Source organism: Scophthalmus maximus, chromosome 9 (genome assembly GCF_022379125.1).
Source record: "Scophthalmus maximus strain ysfricsl-2021 chromosome 9, ASM2237912v1, whole genome shotgun sequence".
Taxonomy (NCBI): domain Eukaryota; kingdom Metazoa; phylum Chordata; class Actinopteri; order Pleuronectiformes; family Scophthalmidae; genus Scophthalmus; species Scophthalmus maximus.
In genome coordinates this window covers 18,447,218-18,466,277 of record NC_061523.1, presented here as the reverse complement: position 1 = coordinate 18,466,277, position 19,060 = coordinate 18,447,218, and the positions used below count along the sequence as shown (strand labels likewise).

At 41.4% G+C, this 19,060-nt stretch overlaps 1 protein-coding gene and 1 long non-coding RNA gene across 3 annotated transcripts in view; one reads left to right on the top strand and one right to left on the bottom strand.

The window, feature by feature from the left end:
* The first annotated feature begins 173 nt into the window (after positions 1-173).
* Positions 174-7,705, top strand: smyd5 (SMYD family member 5). The gene is made up of 13 exons (XM_035649803.2): positions 174-302; positions 1,018-1,126; positions 1,677-1,816; positions 2,537-2,658; positions 3,033-3,102; positions 3,602-3,706; positions 3,930-3,992; positions 4,412-4,482; positions 4,582-4,688; positions 4,894-4,950; positions 5,053-5,147; positions 5,580-5,650; positions 6,125-7,705. Exons 1-13 carry the CDS (start codon positions 210-212, stop codon positions 6,273-6,275), a joined length of 1,254 nt encoding a protein of 417 aa, XP_035505696.2. The 5' UTR covers positions 174-209; the 3' UTR covers positions 6,276-7,705.
* A 472-nt stretch (positions 7,706-8,177) lies between these two features.
* Positions 8,178-19,060, bottom strand: part of LOC118319421 — a 69,122-nt gene continuing 58,239 nt past the window's right edge. Inside the window, exons 4-5 of one of the 2 annotated variants that reach the window (XR_004795988.2) lie at positions 9,892-10,013; positions 8,178-9,742 (exon numbers count right to left, since the gene is read on the bottom strand). This is a non-coding gene — a long non-coding RNA (uncharacterized LOC118319421). Of the gene's footprint in view, positions 10,014-19,060 lie in introns of both variants that reach the window. The other variant, XR_004795986.2, reaches the window with a different exon arrangement.

Here is a 19,060-nt window from a genome sequence, read left to right as displayed (position 1 = left end):
TATTTGTTATATGTTGAGCCGTGACCGGGTGCAGGCGCTCCTGCAGCTCTCGCCGGCAGGGGTCGCTGTCGGCGCTGCCGCAGCTCTCGCCGGCAGGGGTCGCTGTCGGCGCTGCCGCAGCTCTCGCCGGCAGGGGTCGCTGTCGGCGCTGCCGCTCCCTCGCTCGGTGACGCGTGAGGGTTGAAAGGTGAAAGGTCGTGAGAAGAAACATGGCCGCTCCCGTGGATGACATGTTTTCCCTCTGCGTGGACCCCGGCAAAGCGGCCAGCGGCGTGGAAGTCCGATTTATAGACAATGTAAAGGTAAGGGTGGTTGAATGATGTCACACTGCGACGGGCTTTTGAACGAACCCGAGGCCGAGCGGGTCTCCGCGGCGGGCCGGCGGGTCTCTGTGAGCGGGGAGCAGCGGGAGCACGCACCGCCGTGTGGCCACCGAGGACCGGATCTACTTCACAATCCATCAGCTGCTTTTAAAAACGTCTGACACGACTGCACAATGACCATCAGCTGTTACTGTTCTAATCTGCTGGGGACATCATCATCATTTGTTGTTGTACTTTAATGAAAAGTGTGCACATGTTAATAGCAGGTATATTGTTGCATTATGAATGTGCACGACAGTAAATCTGATGCCCCATAACGAATTACTCTCCTTCTAATATTGATGTTTCAGGGGATTTACTGCAGTGCACCGAGAGATACAGATTGAGATATTGATATATAATGTACAATAATATCGATCTATTTATTTAGTCCTGTACTGTATTGAACTTTTATTGTGAAGGGGAAATGTGATTTTCAGAGTTGGAATGACTTGTTCATTAATCAAGTGTGTGATTGACAGAAAACAATGTCATTATTCTGTAGCTGTTTTGACAAATGAAAGAATGAAGTTGTTATTATTTAATTTACTTTGGGTGATATCAGCCCCGTAGCCTTTTGTTTAGCCGCAGGTTGTGACCAGTTTGTATGAATGTGATTACACGGGATCATTTTGTTTTTGTTTTTGTGTGTCAGGGCAAGGGGCTGTTTGCGAAAAGGAGCATCAAGAAGGGAGACGCCATTTTCATTGAGCGGCCCCTTGTCTCCTCCCAGTTCTTGTGGAATTCTTTGTATAAATATAAAGGTGAGACCGGCTTGTTGTCAGTATTTGAACACTAAAGGAAACTTCAATAAACAAACACTACATCTGATGAGGATCTTGATCACCGAAATGCCGCAGATAAATACATCACTGCAAGTAAGAGTGCAGTCATCCAATCATTTTTTGTCCAATTACATTACTCCTACGCATCTTAACTAGATTTGTGAAGGATTTTTCTGTCACCAGTTGACAAGAAATGAGACTGTATTGATAATCCTCAGATTTTCTAGGTTATTAGAGACACTTCACTACAGCTAATGCGTTCTAATACAGATGTCCTGCAGTTGATTCTCCTTCGTGAATTATAATGTTCAGGTTGTGATGTAACTGTTTCACAAAGGTGTTGATTTATCCAGTTGTACCTGATAAACTCACGCTGAATTTATACAACAATCTGTTCACAACATGACTTGGACACATTCTGTGTGACTCAGGGTTTGAGGAAAAGTTTGAGAAAGAAGCTTGACTGTGTCTGTTGTGACTGTTTGACCTCGACTCATCGGCTCCACCGTCGCTCTCCGTCCTTTCACAGCCTGTGAGTTCTGCTTGCGAGCTCTGGAGACTGCGGAGGAGAATGCGAGGAGACTCAGCGGCATCCCCGGACTCAGCCTCCCTCACCCTGAGCTCTGCCGGGTTCGACCAGAGCTGCACCAGGCCTGCCCCCAGTGCCAGGTCTGCCGCTTTGATCGTGAACCGAGGAACTGAGTTCCCACTTAGGCTTTCAAAAGGAAGGAAAAAAAAAAAGTGGTCAGATCAATATTCTGTAAAACAAAACAAAAAACCTATTGATTTTAAATGAGTTGTGGTCAGGACAGAACCTCCACTGTGTCAGTGGAAGAGAACTTGACCAGCTGATCAATTCTTAGAGGCTGTTATTGGAGCTATGGATCAGTAATAAGTCTGTATTTCTTTTCTTTTTTTAAATTCACCATAGTGTAAAAAAACTGCTGTAGTCACTGACAACATGGAAAACGCCCTCTCTGTACAGTCTACATGGAATCATTTTTTTCTTTATTTCAGACTCGTCGGTCCATGTCAAATAAAATAACAAAATGCAGAACAATAATGTAGATGAACAATCATCGCACTTCACACAATAATGTATATTCAGAATGTGTGTAACTCTTGTGGAGGTGCGTTCTGGTCTGATCTAATCTGTGAGACGCCCCTGACTACAAATCTGATTACTGTTTTGAAGATAAAGATCGATAGATGTACTTTATTAATCCCAGACTGGGAAATTCAGGAATAAGAAGCCAATAAGACCAATAATTTCCTAATGACATATGCCTCAAGAGCTTTGGTTTCCAAATAAGTTTTTAAGGATATGATGCTGCATGGAGTGTTATTTTCATTATTTTCTGATCGGTATGAACTTGTCTCCCTCTGCAGGTGATGTATTGCAGCAGCGAGTGTCGACTAGCGGCAGCAGATCAGTACCATCGGGTTCTGTGTCTGGGTCCCTCGCAGGAGGATCCGGACCATCCCATCAACAAGCTCAAAGACGCTTGGAGGTGAGGTAACTTTTCATCCACATTCACTCAGTGGTCACTTTATTAGGTACACCTGTTGAACGTGTCGCCATAGATTCTACCCTATAAATCCTGTTTATTTTTGTTGAGATTGTCTGAGTTAAATTCAATTCTAAGTTTATTACCTAGGTCTTGGTCAAAGGTGGTGTTGTATCAGACCGATTTTTATTCAGAAGTGTTTCTTATTTTTTTCTCCCTACATATTTACACACACAGTGGATTATAAAGTTGTATCTGTTGAAGTGGCCACTGAAAGCGTTTTATTGTATTGCAAACTCATGTGTGAGTGCACTCATTATTATTATTTCTTTTAAATTTCCATACGCCTCAAAGATGCTAATTTGTGTCCTCCTCAGGAGTATGCATTATCCTCCAGAGACCTCCAGCATCATGCTCATGGCCAGAATGGTCGCTGTGGTCAAACAGGTGAGTCGTTGATTCTTTTAGCTCCTAAATTATTGGGTATAATCTTTAATAATTGCCCACTCCCCAAGTTTATGGTTTTTTTAATGTAACTTTGCCATGACTATTACAAATAAGGAAGCTGGTTGTGAAAATTAATGAGAATATGGAAGAGGATTTATATTTATATAAACTATAATGTGATGTGCTGTGAGTTTAAATTAAGAGAAACCAAATATGTACCATGGAAATATTATTTAGCAATGATCAAGTTCATGGAAGCTGAGATATTTTACTGAACCAAAAATGACTGGTAACATTTAAAGGATTAAAAACAAGCTCTGAATCTACAGTCTCTCCTGTGTAGATACTGGCGCTAATTTAGTTTGCACCAGTTCTCAGTTCAATAATTCTTCATAATACGCAGCGAAACATCAGCCATGTGCAGTACTGTCATTGACGGTGTGCAGTAAAAGAAATATGACATAATAAGTGACACAGTATTGATGTTGGTTGTGTCCAGGATAAAGACAAAGCGCACTGGCAGAAGCTGTTTTCTCACTTCTGCAGCCGGACAGCGAACGAGGAAGAGGAGATTGCCCACAAGCTCCTGGGAGAGAAATTCAGAGTGAGTTATTTCTGCTGGAAACATGAAGTTGTTCAGGTGAAAAATGTATTGAAAGTCTGTCAATTCAAAGACGGTATCATGCTCCCATGGCAATTGCAATAAAATACAGGTCAATTAGCAAAGTGCCGCAGTATCTCTGCCCCCCTGAGGCCTGTGATACTTATGATGCATGTTTTCGCTTATGTAAACTGTAATAAGTCTTTTCGTGACATTGTTTCTGTAGGGGCAGTTGGTCTTGTTACACAGCCTTTTCACAGCAGCACTTCATGATGATCATCTCAGTCGAGTAAGTATGTTTCACATGTTGCCACCGCATGCTTTTTCAGTAATCGTCATATTCTGTTTGTTTTTTCCCCAAAAAGCCTTTACAGCTTCCAGAAATATTTCAGAGATTAATTGATTTATGAAAACGGATTTCAAGATGCTGCACCAATTTAACTTATAATCATATAAAAGTGATTTAAAAGCAGCAGATTCTACCAGCAACTATTTGAAAATCAAACAATAAGTTTGTCAAGTTGTCTGATCTTGTTACTTGACTAATCCTGAACAATGGTTATATGCGATTGTAACTGTAAAGTTGAATGTACATATGTCTAGTAAATCGGCTTAAGTGCCTGGCAACCTCTAAATTTGGCACAAAAGGGTGAAATTAGGAGAGGAATTTTCCCTGCATGCATCAGTGAAGGTGTGATGTCGTTGCAGTGGTTTGTTCCTGAGGGTTTCCGCTCGCTGTTCGCTCTGGTAGGAACCAACGGTCAAGGCATTGGCACCAGGTAAACGCTCTCTTCTATTGTTCTTAACTAATCCCCTTCTGGATCTCAAACTGTTCTCTTTCATGGTTTATTTATTTATTTCTCTGTCTGTAATTTCAGCTCCTTGAGTCAGTGGGTTCATGCCTGTGATGCACTTGAGCTTCCTGCCCAGCAGAGGGAGCAGTTGGACTCCTTTATTGACCAGCTGTACAAGGACATTGAGAAAGGTCACACTTTTATCTCTGTCTTGCAGTATTTTTTTTTTTTGTTGAGTAAATCATTTTTGTCTCAACTGAGCAGATTTGTAATGGTCACATTATATGAGTGAGCGTTTATTATGGTCTTGTGCTGCAGCATTTCTACCCAATGACATTGCTGCGATTATTATGCAAAACTGTGTGCAGATCTGAATGTGTCGTCTTCTCTCCGTAGAAACGGGAGACTTTTTAAACTGTGAGGGCTCTGGACTCTTTCTGCTTCAAAGCTCATGTAAGTGGCAGATGTTGTTGCACAGCGTGTCATGAGTGCCGTCCCTTCTGGTCAAGAGGTCATCTTGACAACCCGTTTTGCCTTTTCTTTTTACCCCTGCAGGTAACCACTGCTGCTCACCCAACGCAGAGGCGTCCTTCCCTGACAACAATTTCCTGCTTCACCTCCGTGCCCTTGGTGACATCAAGCCAGGAGAGGTCAGCTGACACGACTGTTTTTTGGGTGATAAATTCTGGCCTGGGATAGACGGGACGGAACATCCCTCTCTGGCTTTGTGTGCTCCCTTGTCAGGCAGTATTAGAAGGCAGAGACTTTGAGGACTGGAGTGGGTTTGTCAAGCTGTCAGAAAGATTGAGACGCCTTGCATCTGCGCGGCACAGTAATGTCAGAGCAGCCGCGTTTACTTACCCAGCAGAGATCGCCTTTGAATGCTGGCTGAGACGGGAGTGTTACACACTTCACCAGGAGAGAGAGATGGAGGGACACAGCAACTTCCTGCATGAGTGGAAAAAAGACATGTTAAAAAAATGGCCAGCATCATGCTTGTTGGACTAAACTCTCGGACTCTGCATCTCATTAATGTTGGACTTCTCCAGTCAGTTCAACTGTTTGTTTTCTTCAATTTTCAGGAGATCTGCATCAGTTATTTGGACTGCTGTCAGCGGGACCGCAGCCGTCACAGCAGACACAAAATTCTGAGGTAAACATTTGTAATCTCTCGGATTAATCCCTTGAACGGGGAGTGTGGGTCATACTGCTGCAAATACCATCAGGATCAATAAAAAAAAAAAGCCTGTGGTGGAGATGTTGGGGGTCTTATGGCTACCCCCTGCTTCGCATTGATCAACATGATGTCAATTCATCTCACCGATCAGGGCGGGCAGGTTTCTATTGCAAGTCTCTGACATGCATTAAGTTTTTTGCTGCATCCTATGATAGTACTCAGCCCACTACAGCAAGAAGTAGGCACCTCCCTGCGCCCCCACATCTCATGCCAGCTGGATGTATTAATTGCACCACAAGTGTTAATTACAGTATTAAACATTCACTTGCTCCAGTGCACAGCGGTTGCTGAACACCACCAGATTTTCCTGAACAGCAGTGAGTGTAAAACGCCTCCAATTAATTCAGCCCTCGCAACGATGTGACTGGCGGAAACGTTTTTTCTTCCCAGGGAGAACTACCTGTTTGTCTGCTCGTGTCCGAAGTGCGTCTCCCAGATGGATGAGCTGGATGCGACATCAGAGGAGGAAGAGGAAGAAGAAGGCGAGGCAGAAGGTGAAACAGAGGGGGATGACATGGAAGATGAGATGACAGATGTCTGATGAAAGACTTGCCGGTATTGTTCTCAGCCGCTCCCATTGCTGCCACCGCGCTCAGCGACCTCGAAGCCTAAAGAAGAATAGAGAGCAGCTCAAACCATGATCTGCATTTCAACGGAACAGTTCAAGCATCCTGTTATCAACACATTCCACTCACTTTGTTCATGTAGAGAAACAGAAAGGTTCATGTCTGCAGCGTGTGTCAGTATGAGGACGATATGTTTCTATTGTCCTGGCTCTACTTAAGTACACTGGGGTTTTAAATACGTCAAAGAATATGAGTTGTAAGTCCTGACTTTCAAGTTTTCATAGTCTTTGAGGTTTGCATCAGGTTATCGGTACGAAGTGGATGCTAAAATATCTCCATAGAGCTGAGGACTGGTAGCATGGCCTCCCCAGACCAGTTTGCATGTGTGAATGGGTCTGAAACGGCAGAGTTCATTTTCCAAAGTGCGTTCATCAACTGCCTCAAACCAAAATGCCTCGAAATGCAATTGGGATAAACTTGCGAATCAACAAACGCTCCAAGCATGGTTGTTCTACTTTTAGAGAAAATATACTGTCCAGTTTGTCGCCATTATCAGAACTCAGCAGCAGCCATTTTGGTTCATGAAAATGTGGCGACACTTCTCTGTCGGCTGTAGAATCAAATTCGCCCCATTTTATATAAAATGGTTGTGAATGGCCCAAGCAGTTTCAGATATATAGAAAATATAGATAAGGGCACCTTTTAATTACGGTTGAAAGTTAACACCCCCCCTTTGTCCCCGTATGTTACTGAGCCGCACCGACTGGCGTCTACGTTCACTTAATACAGTTCAGAATAACAGTGATTATTTATTGTTCCCGAAAAGTCGTTAAAAAAACGCTGAAGCAAAGGGCAATTGGTTCTCAGGTGTTTTTTTTGCTTTATTTCTGAGTTTCATACAAGACTATGCACACTGTACTGAGGAGGCTTTTAATTCATATTCCGTTGTAATTACAGTCCTGCCACACGAGGCATCCAGCCAGTAAAGTATAGTTTGATTCTCAGACCATGATCTATGGGGTTAAGTTAAACCTTACTTAATGTATTATGGAGACCTTGAGTGGAAAATTGCTTTGTCAGATACTGTTTGCCCTTTGTTGAGAACTGTATTTCATACCGCAGTTCCGCATGAGTGGAATTGCTGCTGCCGCCCACACATGAATCAATATCACAAAAATGACTATAATCACAAATCCCAATATTTTCAGTTGCTCCGCAAAGATTGGAAATATCGAAAGAGCAATACCATTATTATTCTTTTCTTTTTTTAGTTGGCATTCGGCTCAACGGTACAGGAGAACATGGCAGTGTAAGTCACACGAGTAGAATTTAAATATTACAACAGCAGCAAACAGAAGCCTTGCAGTTGTCATTTTTACTACTCCGGCATAAACCATTGAAATTGGATGTCTGTCGAGTCGTTTATCTGCTTTACACACCTCCCGCCTTTTTCAACAGAAGATTGTACTGGTGAAATATTTGCTCAGTCTGTTGAGCCTTAGTCAAAATTGTCTTCCTCAGTGAGCTTTGAGTTTTCACTAATCATTACTTTTCCTTTTTTTTTTAATGGCTGCTCCACTCCAGGCAGCTGTTTTGCTGCAGGCGCTTTAACATGGCAGATATCTCATTTCATATCATCAATCAGCAAGTGGATTAAATGAGGTGCTCAACATGCCAGTGAGTCACGACAGTGATAATGCACAGTTAAGCATTATCCTGCACTTTCCCCCCCTCTACTCCCCATATGGTTGACATTTCTCCATTAACCAGTTTACTCTACTCCAGTCCCCAGTCATCAAATGCTAATTTGCCCAGGCGGCACAAAAGAGAAATGTAAAAATGAACACATTATGTCCATGAAAGGATGCTCACCTGGGACCCAGCATGGCAGGAGGCCGGACCTCTTGACACATCCTGGAGCTGAAGCTCTCCCACCGGCAGTTGTCATCCTCAGAAGCCGTGCCAGAATTGCCGCCGGAGCTCTGTAACTTTGGGACGTGGACTTTTGGCACGGCAGCCCGCTGCAGGGGTCGAGCTCGGGCATGCGTGCATATAGTACGGTCCTTCACATCACACAGCATGTCTGTTTCAAGTGGGGAAAGCGGAGGGGTCGAAGAGGCCACGCTGGCAAAAAAACGGGCCAGATAGGAGCTATAGTTTGAAGCCTGAGGAGGCAGGAAATGAGGCAAGTGTTTGAGGAAAGAAAAAGGGGCGAGCTTAACAAAGGCCAGTTATTGTTATGCAGAGAAAGAGTCTTTAATTCTTAAGTACAAAACACAAAATATACATTTCAAATACTACAGTGATCTTAAAGTGGCCTATTACTGTCATCACCTTATTATGCAGATAGGGAGCACTTGACTGTTTTTAAGGAGATAAACGATGGCATATTTCCCCCAAAATGTTAATGTTAAGTGCAGAAAATGTGCAGTTTTACTCATTTCTTGTAAGACTTGACTACACATCACAAATACTACACATATATCAGAGGTTTAACATCTCAGAGTGAGATGCTCATGGTATGCTGCTTAAGCAATCTGTACTGGGTTTAATAAGATATTGGAAAAATATTGTTTTTTTCAGTCAGGGGTAGTAAGATATGAAATCAATTTTTTTTAAATTAGGCAATATATAACTCTTCTCACAACTGACTTCCTGAGTAAAGAACGCATCTAGGAGCGTATGACAGGTATTCTGACATGTTCTAATCCAGACAATTCAATATCAACTTTAATTATAAAGTTGTTGAAAATGTCAGAATACCCGTCATACCCCTACAGCAAAGTGGCACTTTCAAATTTTACAAAATGATATAAAACAGAAAAAAGGGGTGAATCGTCACACAGGAGTTAGAGAAATGTTAAATTTGATTCATAGGTTCAGGTTTATAAATTCTATTTGGAATCTTTACCAGTATGTTTGTATCCCAATGTTCTTCCATTTCAAATGATTATTTTTTACAATTTAATGTCCCTGTCCCTGATTTTTAATAGTCTCCTGTAAAGTCCTAATTGGCTTTGTATTTTTATATCATTAATCTTAAATGATGGTGATATGAATAATTGGTCAGGTACTTTGACCCTAACATCGTGAACTGTGGTTCTCGTGAGAATTTCCAGCAACCTGCTGTTGATTTATTCACGCAGGTTAAAGGTGGACTGTGTTGTTTACGGCTGCTGGTGTGAACGTTGTCTAACTGTTTCACGTTGCGTGCTTGTAGTGGGCGGACTACGAAACGAAAGCCGTTGTTTTTTCGTGCCACGCAACAGAGCGACACTGCTCGAAACACGGCCCATATGGAAACAATCTCCAACTTGCATTCGCGCTGTCCAGATTGGATACCACCGCTGCCACGCAGGGCGACTCCAGAACTGAGGTGATGAACGACTGCTTCATGTGAAATCAGCCGACCTTAAGTGAGGTTACTGCACTTTAGCTCACCCTGCATGAGAATAAACACCAGAGAGAGAAACGCAGTTTTTAAGAACACAAACATGGCTGCAGAGTAAGATGCTGGTTCTGATCAATGTTTGAGAGTTCCGTGGTTATTCCCTTGGTTAAAATCAAAACGGTACAAATTGTCAACAGTACCTCTGCCACGTAGTCATCTGGGATACTTTTGAAACATTGTGGGCTGCCCAATAGGCCGGCATTCATCTCCAGGGATAAGCGTTTAAGACCTCAGCGGCGTCGTATAAATCTTGTGGCGCTGCCTGAGCCAGTGGAACAGAACATGAAGAATTGAGTTGTGAATCACCCAAAGAAGCATTGAGCATCACTAAATGTTACAACGGGCACTACAGTAAAAACACTGTGTTTGAAACTGTCTGAGAGAAAACGTTATTTCAGATTCCTGAAGTGGGTTTGGAATAAAAAAGATAAAGTGACTTATTAGTTGCTTCCTTTCTACAATGAGCTAGAATGTGAGTCGTTTACTGCGAAGCACAGGACTGCTCAACCAACAATTGTTAATTGGAAAATAAGATGATGAGTTGAATTAATCTGTCAATCACATCTAGGAATACATGGATACATTTTTTAGTCATCACAGCAACGGCTACATGGGTCTGACCTTCCACTTTGTTCCAGACTGAAACATGTCAACAATTAATCAAACATTGAATGTCCCCAGATGATGATGATGCCTACTGAATATTCATCCCTGGCTTCTCATCTCATGCCACCAGAAGGTCAAAGTTTTGTGGGGGGTTTTTACGTGTCCTTTGAGATGTCTCAACATCTACAAAGTGGATTCACGCAAAATTTCAGTCATTGATGGTCCCCAGAGGATAAACCCTACTGAGGTCAGACTCCTCCTTTAACGACACCGTGAGGCCGACAATGTTTTAAGTGAGCATCTCAACAAGTATTTGCTTAATTGGTATGAAAGTTGGTCCAACACTCAAGCTAAATGGTGATAACTTTTGAAACCACCTATTATTTTCTTTTAGCGCCACCATCTGGCCAAAATTCAAACTGGTCAAATTTAGGGTTAAAATTTCCACAAGTGTCATCCTACATCGTGTTCATTCCTAATAGGCAAATGGTAGCATGCTAAAATGCTTAACAAATATAGTGAACACGTACATTACATGCTATATATCATGTTCGCATGCTCACATTAGCATTTAGCTCCAACGCTATTTCATCTAATAAGAGCCTCACAGAGCCGCTGGCGTAAGCAAACATCTTTTGAAATCACAACTAAGGAGCTTTTAATTCTTTCCTGAGTTGTTGAATTATTGTTCTTTTAAGCTGTGTTTTTAGACCAAGGTCGGTCTACAAACAATTTCTCTCTGGTCATTCAGTTTGAGGACTCGGACAATTAAAGTAAGACCATTGTGCCATATGCTAAAGGGGTCGACTGTGTTCAACTGTGAATGCCCAGATGAATTCTTTCTCTAAGGTCAAGCCAGAAATTCTCACTGAGACCAAACATGGTCTGACTCATGTAGTGCAAATGAGGCATTTGAAACACTCTGGCTATTCAGCTTCATCTCCCGCTATCTCACGTTCCCATCTTTTGCAGGACATTCAACACATCCTTTTCTGGATGAGGCTAATGCCTTCGCTTGGCTGTGGCATTTCAGAGTCCGGGATGCAAAGGAGCAGCAGTATGCAATTATGTTCATCTCATTCCTGCAAGTCAGAATCATAAGCATGCTAGCGAGATAGCTTGGCCTGATGAGACACTTTTCAATACCAAGAGATTCTCTCGCATCCTGTGGGTTGTTGGAGTAAAAGGTCACATTCTTGAACCAATTACAACAGGAACAAAAAGAGACACGTCATTTTCATGTAGTATGTATTCATGACAATTAGACACATTCAACTATAAACACATATTCTTTATATTTCAATGGCCCTTTTTGAAAGACTAGAATATTTGGCCTGAGCAACAGCGATCAGCAAAATCAAAAGGAAAGATGACTGAGGACAAGGTTCTTCCAACCTGAATAAAATGTCTTTTCAAACCGCAAATCGTGTCATGTCAATGTGACGCCTGCTAATTGCTCCTGACGATTTTGAAGTTGAATGTGTTACTGAGTGCTCACATTCTTTACAATTCCTAATACGAGCTACGTTTTAATAAGAAAATACTCCACAAAGTCAGAATATTTTTTTCCCAGTGTGGAGAGAAGGGAGCTGAGAACAGTAAGATGAAGTTATTTATGAGTCCTGATGGAACCTGGTACAACAAGAACCTGCTAAGAATGGATAACGTTGCACCACAAATCTTTTAAAAGTGTGGCTGCATATAAAAGCTAATTATCATTTTTTTTAAATTATAGATCGATCTCCTGTTTTTTCTTGGTAAATGAATGAATCATTTAGTTGAATTGACTGAGTCTAAGATAGGACCAACGTTAACTAGAAATTAGTGCAATAGTGTGGATTGCCTCAAAAATCTATGCAAAAATGTAAAAAAAAAAAAAAAAGCCATATATAATGTCCAAAAGCCTAATGCGACGTATTGAATTTGTTTTGTCCAACCAGCTGTTCAGAACATGTTTATTTTTCTATAATAATCATCAAATTCTCACATTCGAGAAGCTGTTTTTAAAACTATGAAGCAAACAATTATTACTCTGTTGATCATTCATTTAGACCAAATGATTCAATCACTTCAGCTCTGGTTTGAAGGTTATGAATAAAACAAGCAGAAAGAAGAAATGTAAATTTGATCCCTTTGGCTTTAACATATTGATCACTACATTGGGGCCCCTGTTTTGTGGGCCCCGTGAGAATTCTGTCATCCCATTAATATGATGAAAATGCGCCTGCGAGAGGCAGGAGCCCCTTTGAATTGAATTCAAAAGAAAATGATCCTTCATCTGGAATTTTACAGCTCTGTCCCAAATGAGATGGCCTGCGTGTGAAAGTGGATGTGCCCCCCCCCCCCCCGTGTGCCCCCCCGAACCCCCCCGCCCTAATCACCATATACCCTCAGGACACACTTTGACCAGTGTGGGGGGAAAGGAAGCACAGACATAATGCCTTGTGCTGTTATTTGAGGTCCGCACAACTTCTACTGATTACACATGAAACGACCACATAGGTTTCTCAAGGCTCCTTCATTATGTTTTCACGGTGAGACAGTCCATTGACCATATGCCTCTGTACGTACGTCAGCGTTCCATTGTAAAGTTGTACAAGCCTTTTGTCCAAAACATTCAGTGTGACATAAGCAAAAGTTCAAGACCTTTTTACAGATATCACCCCTTACATCTACTTTGTGTAGTCAGCACAGAGACTTATACATTTTCACTCTCAGATCACTCTCACGATTTGTCAGGCTGTGTTGCACACACAGCATGTTTAAGATCTTCCCACAGATTCTCAATGAATTCAAACTCAGGGGACCGTGAGGGTAGTTCCAAAAGCTTCAGCTTGTGTTTCTTGAAGAACTTCACGGGGGATTCTTTTAAGTGTGCTCTGGATCATCGCGCTGTTGTGGTCGTTGTTGCAGTTTCTTCACTGACTGCCTGACATCTCCATCTAGAATATGCTATTATTTTTAATGGAAACCATTCTTCACTCTGTCTGTTTCCTGTGCCACTGGCTGCCACACAACCCAAACATGCCTTTGGTCGTTGTGGTCGAACATCTTAATTCGAACCTCGTGAAGAGGTGTTCTGCAAGGAAGAGATGGTGAAAATTCCTAAATCGAGAAAAGACTGAGGCTATCATATCTGCCAAACAGGAACGGTTACCAAGAACTGACTTAGCAGGGTGTCCAATCTTTTCCAGATGCGAAAAAAATTAAGATAATGAAACAAAAAAATAACAGTGTGCAACAGTACATTTTTAATGCATGTTTGCTGCTGGGGTTGTATTCACAGCTTTCACTTCAATAATCAACAACATATATAATTTTCAAAAATACCTATAGTTATAATTTCTGACTTCTACAGGCAGAGCCCCTTTCATTGTCATCAATATTACCTCAGGACATCATCTAATTAATAAGGAATGTAACTGCTGGAAGAAACAATAAGCATCAAATCTACCACTGCCTTCGTTCCTATCGACTTTCTGATAATTTCATTTACAGATAACACATTTACATGGGACCATTTTCAAAGCAAACAACGTGACAACATCAATGTGCTGAAATTGATGGAGAATTTCCCAGATGCCTCAGCAAGTGGTTACGTACACACAATCCTCCACAGACCAGTCCAGCCGAGTCCAGATGAATCACTGACTGATCAGGTGCCTCTGAATGTCTCGTTCTCCAGATGGAGGTGCCTCCGAAGGCCCCCGTGGTACGAATCTGAGCTGTTCCCAAAAAAAGTTTCGTGATTGGGCTCGGAGGTGCGAAATCCACCAGGACGGAAAGTTGGATCCAAGCACAAGCTGGAAACGTGATTAAGGCCTGAACCTCTGTGGTAGGGGATCCACACAACAAATCCCAAACCCATCACCATAATTCTGCCGTGGTTCCTCAGGAGACATTTAGCATTTTGTAGACATAAACCTGTTAAGCGTGACATGGGATGAAGTCCCCTGAAGTGACAGATGTTTCTCTTTAATGTGATGGGAAGTCATTTTTTTTCAGTAGGGGGGGTTTGGGGTGGGGGGGTATTTGTGGGGTTGAGTGAGAGATGCTCAACTTGCTTTGGGCGTTTGGAAATCCAAGGCTGATGCAGTCTTTTTCTCGCAAAATGGTTTGCATGTTGATATGGAAAACACCTTCTCCATTTCAGAGAGCAAATAAATGGCACAGTCTGTTCTTTCCTCCCAATCGGTCCACAGGTTGAGAAAATGGGGATTTTTTGGTGATTTCAAATACTCAGGAGTTAAGGGTCATTTGCAGGCTCAAGCAGAGTACTCTTAACATGAAATATCTCCACGTACTAAGTAAAATGAACCCTAAAATGCACTCTGAATGGGTTCTATGTTCACATGGGTAATTTCTGATTTAAGTGAATTGCTTCCGGGATTTGTGAAAACACTTTTTAGCTAATAAAACTGCCTTGAATGGAAATGGCCTTCCTCCGTGTTTCAGATGACAGTCCATCTTCATCTGCTTACTCGAGGACGTTGTATGACGGATATCACAGAGACACTGTAGTGTTTGTTCAGTTGTAATGCGGTGGCTCAAGCATTGTGAAGGAAGAGGACAAAAACAAAGGCTTCTCTCATGAAGCTGTCGGTCTGTGTGTGTGTGTGTGTGTGTGTGTGTGTGTGTGTGTGTGTGTGTGTGTATATGTGTTTGTGTGGCTGGTTGAAGAGCCTGGAGACACCAGAGGGAAATCCACCAGACCTTCAAAGGACAGCGCAGCGGGGAGTGTTGGCGGATTGCTGGTTTGGACAGCTTGCATACCATACAACACTACCCCAGTTAACAGATGAGCACACCATTGTGGACGAGCAAGTAATACGCATGTTAACATATTTACTCTTACAAGAGTTATTCCCAGACTGGGGTACATGAAAAAAAAACCAAATCTTGCCAATTTTAGCTTGTCATGGAAGAAGGCTGACCTTAGCTAAAAGAAGGCTATTGATTGGTTTAAACAAAAGGCAATGGTTTGGTTAAAGTGATCAGTCAAAATAGTTCAAAGTGACAGGTTGAAATGGCTCCACTAAAATTAGGCGACTAAATAAATGGTGACAAGCTTAAAAGTTGTGGATAAAATAATAAGCCTTAAGTAATGAAACAATTCAACTAGATGATAGATAAACGGTTTGCAATAAGTAATGGGTAAACAGTTGAAGTAGGTTCAATTATTATTAACAAATGATGAAAAAGGTTAAAGTAAAGGATTTATAATTGTGCTGTTACAAAGGTCGTTGTTGTACGAAAGCCAACTTGGCTACTCCAAACTTAAAACAGATGGTTATGTGCACATAATTATTCCAAGTACAAACTTTTATATTATCAATAAACACTCCGTTCAAAAGTTAACACAATTGGTACACGGTGTCGAGTTGTTGAGTTTGTCTGACAGGGCTGTGGACAACCAGTAATTCACACCATGATTAATGACTGTTTGATTATACAGTAACTGCACTTATGTCGTATGGCGCAGATATTTCGGTGAGCCCTTATTTTCCGTCCACATTAAAGTGCACACTCTTCACACACACACACACATACACAGGAAGCCACTGAATTATAGATGCAGAAACAGGAAATTCCTCCCTTTACCCTCTGTCACTCAGGCTTCGACCTTGCACTAAATCAATTAGTAGAGCTGCAGGCAATCAGCGGACCTCCCCGGAGACTTTATGAATGCACCCCTTAATTCACAAGGGCCCTCTTGGTCCTCTCTCCACAGCCCGTACCTGATGGGTGGCCCCTCACGCCTGTTCACTCAAACACGACAGTCGTTTCATGCTGCGCAAATAATAAAAACCCAGTAGGGGTCGGATGGCTTTGTTTCCTCTGCCGTGTAACATCCTGTCTTGTCCATGAATGGTCGTCTCCTGTGAGGTCAGGTGACTCGTCGACCGCTGTGAAGGACCCTCGCTGTGTTCTCTGTAATTTGTGCTCGCTTCCCTTTCGGCGGTGTCTGTTTTGTTTTGATTGCGCGGCTTCAAAGCGAATGCTGATATGATAAAAATACATAGTGTGATTATCCTGGTGAAAATATATAGATTTTTAAAAAATTAATAGATTCAGTGCTGAGACCATTACTAGAAAATCATGCAAAGATGTGTTATGTAATTGTATGATTAGACATAAGGTCATTATCATAAAAATGCTTCAGCTTTAAAATAGTAAATTCCTTTCAGTTTCTATCTTATGTCCTTTTCCTAAACATTTGTTTTTCCTGTCAATCAAGATGAACAGGGCAACTTTCATGTCATATGTGATGACATGACTCATAATCAATAATAGGGTTGTGTTACTCCTTTCTACTTTGTTATTTCCTGGAATACTACATACGTTTATTCAATTTGGCTAACAATCCCCAAAATATTCCCATGAAGGCCACACTGAAACACATTTAACGTTTCTGATATTAAATAAATTTCAATGAAATATCAATATCAATTTCAAGCCGGGGCCAACACCGATATTTGGGAGCAAATATTTCCAATACTGATATATCAGCCAATATAAAAATTAACAAAAAAATAGCATGGCAAATGATTTCGAAGATGTTGTTATCAAACCCTTATGACAAAGAAAAAGTAATTGAGGTTTGATATTTCACAGTCGAACCATAACTTTATCATGAATAACTTTGAATTAAAAAGAAAAACACAAATAAAGAACTTCAATTAAGAAATTATTTGAAGTCAAATATAATTGTAAAAAGAGAAGAAAAAAGTGGAAGGAAATGTAATACAATACACCAGCTGTATCGTATCTATCCTTTAATGAAAATATATTTTTTAAAAAATGTAAATATAAATCTTTTCTGCATTGTTTAACATGTACATTTGAAGTTTTCATCGCGATCAAATAATCACTGTAGCTCTAGTCTGTCAATCAAATAAATATTTGATGTTGACCTAATGTCATTATTTGAGACACACCGCACACTGCATAGGAAGAGACACATCACTTAGTCCCTTCTCTCGTTAAGTACATGTCACTTTCCATCCATTACATCGCAAATGGGAAAATTATGTAAATTATTGCCATATAGCACACATTAGATGTGCTAATTGCACATATTGCAGACTTATCTGCAAATCATTCATGCACTGCTCCAAACAACCCGGGCTGTCTCGGCATTTCCGTCCGTGGAACCTGACACCCGTCCGAGCTTCCAGCCATTCAGAGATTATGAGCGGGATCAATGCGGCATCTGTGCGTTTCTCCCCACGAGACTCTCTGGGACGTACTCCTTATCAAGCCGAGTGCATCCTCAATCTTCCCATTCACCCTCGTTCCCAAGGGGACACAGGCGCACATTTCCCATGGAACTGAATAACTGCACATGCTGTTTGTACAATCTATCACAGGATGGTTTTACCATAAAATTGCGAGGAACGCATGATGCGGGTCAGATTCGCATCATGTAACTATTCACATATTATGACCCTCTGCGAAAATTCTTTTCTAGATGCTTGCCCTTGAATTACATATCAACTTCAATACTTGTGTCTCATGAAGTTGGGAATTACATTCAAGCTCAGATCAGATGAAATGCTGTGATTTTTTTCTCTCTGTTCAACTGTGACTTTCAAGTTGAATTGCAACAATTGCTATTTTCTCAGGGGATTACAATTTTCGGACTTTTTAAAAACAAATCTTATTCCGATTTTGGAAGCCTGCAATTTTCTTTTTGAGAACTACAATTCATCCTTGACTACGGAAAATGTCTGATCATCCAATGTTCCTCGCATTGGCTTTGGTCTTTCCATTGCTGATGAAAGATATAGTTGCTCTTCACTCTCCCCAGCTTCATTTCTTTACCCCTTTGCCTTTTCTAGCTTATTGAAATTGAAAATGTGCAGTGGGGCGAATTTTCTTTAGGTTTCTGATTAAGTTAGTTGTGTGGTTGTTCCTCCACATCTTAAACATCTTGGGCTTACAGGTATTAAAAATCGCGAGCTGTATGTCTTATTCACGGTTAGGAACTTTGCCCAGATATTGACCGGCCCAGAGTCGAACATGTCTCCGACTGATCGTCACTGGTCATGGCTGATCAAGCTCAAAACCCTCCGCTTCCGGTCACTGACCAAGTGATTCGTTCATCTTTCCTTTCCACTGATTTCCCTCGGTAATAATTCCCCGACTGACATCAATGTACACGTGAGGTGAACAAATCCCCGGGGACTTACACAGTCTGCTGGGAAATAAACAGAGTGCTGTTTATGGGAATTAACCCAATTACTACTTGAGATTAAATAAAGCAAATGATTAAATTCCATTCAAGTAACAAGCTATTGCTCACAGAAAACAAACGGAATAACACATTTGGGAAAAAAAGTGATTAGTTTTCAAAGTAAAACAATTAGATGTACGGTATACGGTATATTATTTTCATTGGATTTGTTCGTGAAACTCGGCTGCAGTTGAGACGTAACTTGCAGCATTTATTTTTGACCTGGTGCAGTCGCCAACCTTCTTTCAATTCTCAACAGCATAATGAGCCCAATTATCACCCAAGTCGATGGATATTACACAATTAATTTAATCAGCTTTGATTGAACCTCCACTCTATCAGCACTTCAATAAAGCATTGCCGCGGTTCTTTTGAGGTGAAGGTGAAAAGAAAAACCTCAAGTGTCATGCATTTGCAGTTTTGCTCGTTGGAAAAAAGAGATTCTTAAAATGGTGCAGTTGTTAATG

Excerpts from the sequence above, each read along its gene's own strand:
- smyd5 (XM_035649803.2), top strand. The coding sequence starts at position 210 with ATGGCCGCTCCCGTGGATGACATGTTTTCCCTCTGCGTGGACCCCGGC. Across the intron at positions 3,707-3,929 it reads TCCTGGGAGAGAAATTCAGA|GGGCAGTTGGTCTTGTTACA; the intron begins GTGAGTTATTTC and ends TTGTTTCTGTAG. Across the intron at positions 5,148-5,579 it reads GTGACATCAAGCCAGGAGAG|GAGATCTGCATCAGTTATTT; the intron begins GTCAGCTGACAC and ends TTCAATTTTCAG.